Source organism: Nematolebias whitei, chromosome 14, assembly GCF_014905685.2.
Source record: "Nematolebias whitei isolate Nwh7 chromosome 14, NemWhi1, whole genome shotgun sequence".
Lineage (NCBI taxonomy): Eukaryota > Metazoa > Chordata > Actinopteri > Cyprinodontiformes > Rivulidae > Nematolebias > Nematolebias whitei.
This window is the reverse complement of record NC_056511.1, coordinates 7,327,842-7,333,180: the sequence shown is the minus strand read 5'-3', so window position 1 is coordinate 7,333,180 and position 5,339 is coordinate 7,327,842. Positions and strand designations below refer to the sequence as shown.

The window sequence follows — 5,339 nt, the reverse complement described above, 5'->3', positions numbered from 1 at the left end:
TGTTAGCAGCATGGTTCTGTTAGCAGCATGGTCCTGTTAGCAGCATGATCTTGTTAGCAGCATGGTCCTGTTAGCAGCATGATCTTGTTAGCAGCATGGTTCTGTTAGCAACATGGTCCCGTTAGCAACATGGTCCCGTAAGCATAGGGGTGTCCAAGCATTTTCATAGGTGGGCCAGAACTGTCTAGACGAAAGGACTCGTGGGCCAGAAATTTATGAATTTAAGAAAAGAAAAAAGTTAAAAAAATGTGATTTTATCCCCCATTTTTTAAACTCTCAACAACTTGAACAATATTTTGGAGTAAGGCTAAAAGTTTAGTTTAAATTATTGCAGATGTAGAACATTAGGAGCCTCATACACATTCACCTTTATTTATTCATTAAATGAATGAATTAATTTATTTATTCATTAATTTATTTAAATAATTTAATTGAATACATTTTTTAGGTCTATTTTTTGTTTTCTTGTGCTTGGAAAGTTCATTTTTATTTACTTTCAGAGATAAAAGCCTAAAATGAGTAATTGTTCTTTAAAAAAAGGGTGGGGGGGGGGCATATTTCAAACTCCCATCTGGACCATGGACGGTCCAAATGGGTCATCAAAGTTCAGAAAAAAACTTAAAACAGATTCATGGAAGGTTTGAAGGGACACTGATAAAGTTGATCAACTTGTACTGTATGTCGATGATACCACTTTATATTCTTTTAAACATATCCAATGTCTATTCATAGACCATTTAATCAACTGAAATTATTTTCTTTAAAAACACTTGTCATATTTAGACACGTTTTATGAATTATTATCCAAAATTCTACTTTTTGGTAGGTCAGTAAATGTTTGTTGTAGGATAAAGGGTTTAATTATAGCTAAATATTTGTATTGTAGTTAATATTGCTCATTATGAGAAGATTATTTTAATCTGTTTTGCTGTTAAACCTAAACATTTTAAAAGTATCACCAATACAGTGATTCCTCACTATATCGTGGGTATTTTTTAAACACAGTTTTTTATATTGTGTGTACTGTACATGCTGTGCACCACTGTACATTCATCTCATCATCATCAGCTTCATTACAACCGCCAAATTGTTTAAGAGCATTTGAAGCATGAAGTGTTTATAAGAGAGTGGGAAAGGTTAATAAAACCTTAAATGCAGCGGTCCCTCGTTTATTGTGGTGGATCCGTACCCTGAAGACCCACAATAAGTGAAAAACCACAAAGCTGCCATTTGTGGATTTTAAGGACACATATTTAATTGGATTTTCGATAACTGGTTCCTGCTTTTTGGATTCGGCTGGTTGCTGGTTTTATCAATCGATCAAGGAAGTCGTCGGCAGCAAATTTGGACCCGATCACGCTGCTTGCCTTTATGAAGGCTCGGTTCATGTCTCGAGTACCCGGACTCAAATGCTTTGGGCAGAATGGATCAGATCTTGGGGATTTTACTCAGTCACGTTCCATCGGTGTGGCCATGTACTTTGGACATTTCAGAACCGAGTCGACCAACACAGACTCAAGGTTGATGTCATTAAGTTCTGCCTGTCCCCCAAAAAACTGTGTTTATCTGAATTTGGCTCCCTTGGCTGGCCTTGAAGGTCATCTTATCTGAATTTGCCTGGAGAACATGTGATCTGACGCTCACCACACCCTCCCTGAGGAATTTCCAACTGATAACCAGATGAAACCAGCTGAATAAACTTTCAGGACTCTTGGATCCTCATAGACGTTATTCTTGACCATTCCTCGACATCCCTCGAGAATGTTTATGGATCTCACTGGAGGACATCGACTGATTATTCCATCCTTATCAGAACTCTTACAGTGCCCTCGAGAACATCTATGAACATGCTGACCGCTCTCGTCGTCTCCCCTCTGCAGAATGTCTACGTCACTATATGCTTGTTTGTGCGAGGTGTTTTTTAATATCAGACTTTTTTTTTCCTGCCTGAGAAAAAAAAACTCTGATAGGAATTTTTTCGCCTCCAATTCCTACATGTGTCCAGTTTATCACTTTTATTGTCTGTCCAAACGGGTCTCACTTGTAAATGAGTCTTTGAGGCTCAATGTGATTTATCTGTTTAAATAAAGGTTGAATGGAAAAATCAGCCAATTGTGTGTCATGTCCAATATTATTTTGAAAAATCACGATAGAGCGAGTCCGCGATCAACAACCCATGACGTAGCGAGGGACTACTGCATATGTAAATAATGAAATAAATATAATGCCGCTACTTTGTGGATTTTCACCTACAGCGGGGGTCTCTGAACGTAACTCCTGCGGTAGGTGAGAGATCACTGTAAATCTAATGAAGGTCTACATCTGCATCAACCTCTAAAGCCTGTGGGTCAAAATTATACCATTGTTTAATTGTAGTCATGGGCCACAAAAAAATCAGTTCAAGGGCCACAAATGGCCCTCGGGCCATACTTTGGACACCCTGCCTTACTTTAAATAAAAGCACAAAGGAGAGTCAGAATATGAGATTGAGGTTCAAACGGTTGGTGATTTGGATAAAAGTCTGTAAAAAACATTATTTCAGAGGTAAAAACTAATGTGAAGCAGTCACCACAAGTCAAGCAAACTTTACAATACAGATGTGGTAAATAATCCCTAATCCTGAGCGTTAAAGCCAATATTTTCACTATATTTTCACACGAGGGCTGGTTTCCACCATTAGCAGTCCTCAGCATGAGTTGGCCCGAGTTAAACAGGTGGAAACTGACATCACCTGTTCCAGCATGTTCTGCAGTCTCTCAGACTCCAGGTCGATGACGAACTTCTTCTCCTTTCGCCGGTCCAGATCCTCCAGCAGCTGCCGGTAGTTGGCGTCGTTGAAGCTTTCCACACAGATGGCGCTGACCTGCCAGTTGTTCTCACCCGCCTTCTCCATGATGGCCTGCAGGATGGCGTATCCTGATGAAACCAGAAACACGAGGACGAGTGTTTTTATTTTGCACCAGTACATTTATCAGGACTCGTGCACTGTGAAGTACTGCTCCTGTTAATGTTGGAGGCAGAAAAGAACAACTTGATCCCAAACAATAATGTTGTAAACAAACTAAATTATTAAAATGAAAAGAACGTTTGTAAAGGTGCCGAACGCTGTCGACTAAACTTGGAATTAAAGATGGCCGATGCAGCTAACTGACCTAGGAAAGCATAAACATGGTTATAACTCAGTCACTTTTGCAATTGTGAACTGAATTTTGGTGTGGTGCGAGTTTAACACATTCTTAGAGCACAGCCATTGCACATGTTTGCTTGAAACCTTTGCATTAACTGTTGGAGTGTTTGTGTGTTAGCAAAATATCTCATAAACCACTGGATGGATTTCAACAAAAGTCTTCTACGGTAATTTTTATCTTTACGTCTAAAACTGATTAACTTTTGGTATCAACCAAATTTGAGATAGCTACCACAGCTAACACAAAACTGGCTACAACCCAGTTAATTTAAAAGGATTTTGAGCTAAAACTGTGTGTGGTAGTAGCTGACAGTCTTTCACAACACATAGTCCAAGAACTAACAAATCAAGTGAGACTGTAATTTCTCAACATACGACGGTTTTGGTTTAAAAATCTTCATGAAAAGCAGCAGGCGCCTTTTAATTCTTCTGTTTATTTATCACTAAAACACCATGTGTTTCCTCGAAACATTAAGAACATCCTGTAAACATTTCCTACTCAAAACATTTGCAGAACTAGAATTTAAATATCTTAAAATGTGCATTTTGTTATAGAGCATCTTTGCCTTCTGTAGATCCGTGTGCCTTTTATTAAGCTGCAACTGGAAATTACATTTAAAATATAACCCGTTTTATTTTAGAAGATAACTTAGTTAAACATTTAGATTAAATGGGCTACGTTTGGGCTTTATGAATAATAGTGGTTAAATATAAAACAGTACATGTATAACTACATGTTTGAACAAATGTTAGCTGTTAAAATAACCAGCTTTTATCGTAGTTTTAGCACTGAATGTATTTTAGTGTCGGTTTATGGATCTGTTTTCCTGATCAAACTAAAACAAACGTCCATTTTAAAGTTTGGCACACCAGAATCTGTGAAGCGATAAAACATATTGCCTAAATTTACTCATTCCAATAACAAACTGCTTTTTGTTGGCCCAACTTTCCTGGCGGAACAACACTGTTTCTCGTCTAAAGGAAGCTCCTCTCCAACTTTTATCTTTTTCCAGCCAGATCCCGGTTTCAGGTCCAGTCAGGGGAGACAATAAAAAGGAAAAAGTTGGAAGTAACGGCAGACTGTGGGTCGCTGTCAGGTTGTGCATGAAGAAGATGAGTGTCACAGAGGAAGCTTGGGAGCTGTGAGGGCGGCTGTTCTCCAGCAGGAACAGATGTCCCCCTTAAACGGCCCCTCCTGGTGGCCCTCGCAATCTGGCAACCCGTCTCCCTTTGCTCCCAATTAGTGGATTAACCTGTGTTGTGGCAACCCGGCTCCCTCTCAACCTCCTCTATCCCCTCCTTAGCCCCTCGCTCCCCATTAGAGAGTAGTCGGTGCCAAGAGGGACTAACAGGGACACAGAAAACACTCACATGAGCATGAATCAAGTCAGAATATCTCCAGCTGTACTCGGGGGGAGAAATGCTTCATGACATTTTAGCTGCTGGGAGGAGAGTTCCCCAAATGGGACAGCATTGTCTCCAGTTGGAAGTGAAGACAAATGAGTTTGTGTTAAAAACAGGAAGCTGACGTCTTTACTGCACACATGCAGAGTGTCACAGAGGAATTTAAAACATTTTAATAACTGAGTAGTTTTGGCACTTGCCACCAACCTGTATGGTGTCAAGCTCTGTTTCTGTTTAAATGCAAAATATTAAACATTTATTGTACTGGTTTGTGTAGGGCCATGGTAGCTTGGTGGTCAGTGCCACAATCTTGTAATCCTGAGGCTGCAAGTTCGAGTCCATGTTGAGTGAAGAATGGCACCCGGCGTAAAACAATTGACGAACCCTCAGTGCGACTCTGTTCACCGTCGCTGTCCCTGAAATAGGTAGCAGCTAAAAATAAATAAATAAAATTGTTATTTTGTGTAAACTAGGTAAAAAACTAGGTAGGTAGGTTTATGGGTTGGGTTGTTGGTTAAATAGATGGTTACGTAGGTAGATGGATGTGTTGATTCATGGGTAGGTAGGTAGGTGAATGGATGGATGGTTGGATGGATGGATGGATGAATGATGGTTAGATGGATGGATGGATGGTTGGATGGATGGTCAGATGGTTGGATGGATGGATGGTTGGATGGATGAATGGTAGGGGAGATGGATGATGGGGGATGGATGGTTGGTTGGATGGATGGTTGGATGGATGGATGAT

General features: G+C 39.9%; 1 protein-coding gene across 1 annotated transcript in view; it reads right to left on the bottom strand.

Moving 5' to 3' along the window:
* Window positions 1–5,339, bottom strand: part of gria4b (glutamate receptor, ionotropic, AMPA 4b) — a 218,029-nt gene that overhangs the window by 80,941 nt on the left and 131,749 nt on the right. The window contains exon 5 of the mRNA XM_037688243.1: window positions 2,732–2,916. Within this exon, the coding sequence (XP_037544171.1) occupies window positions 2,732–2,916 (185 nt within the window). The remainder of the gene's footprint in view (window positions 1–2,731; window positions 2,917–5,339) is intronic.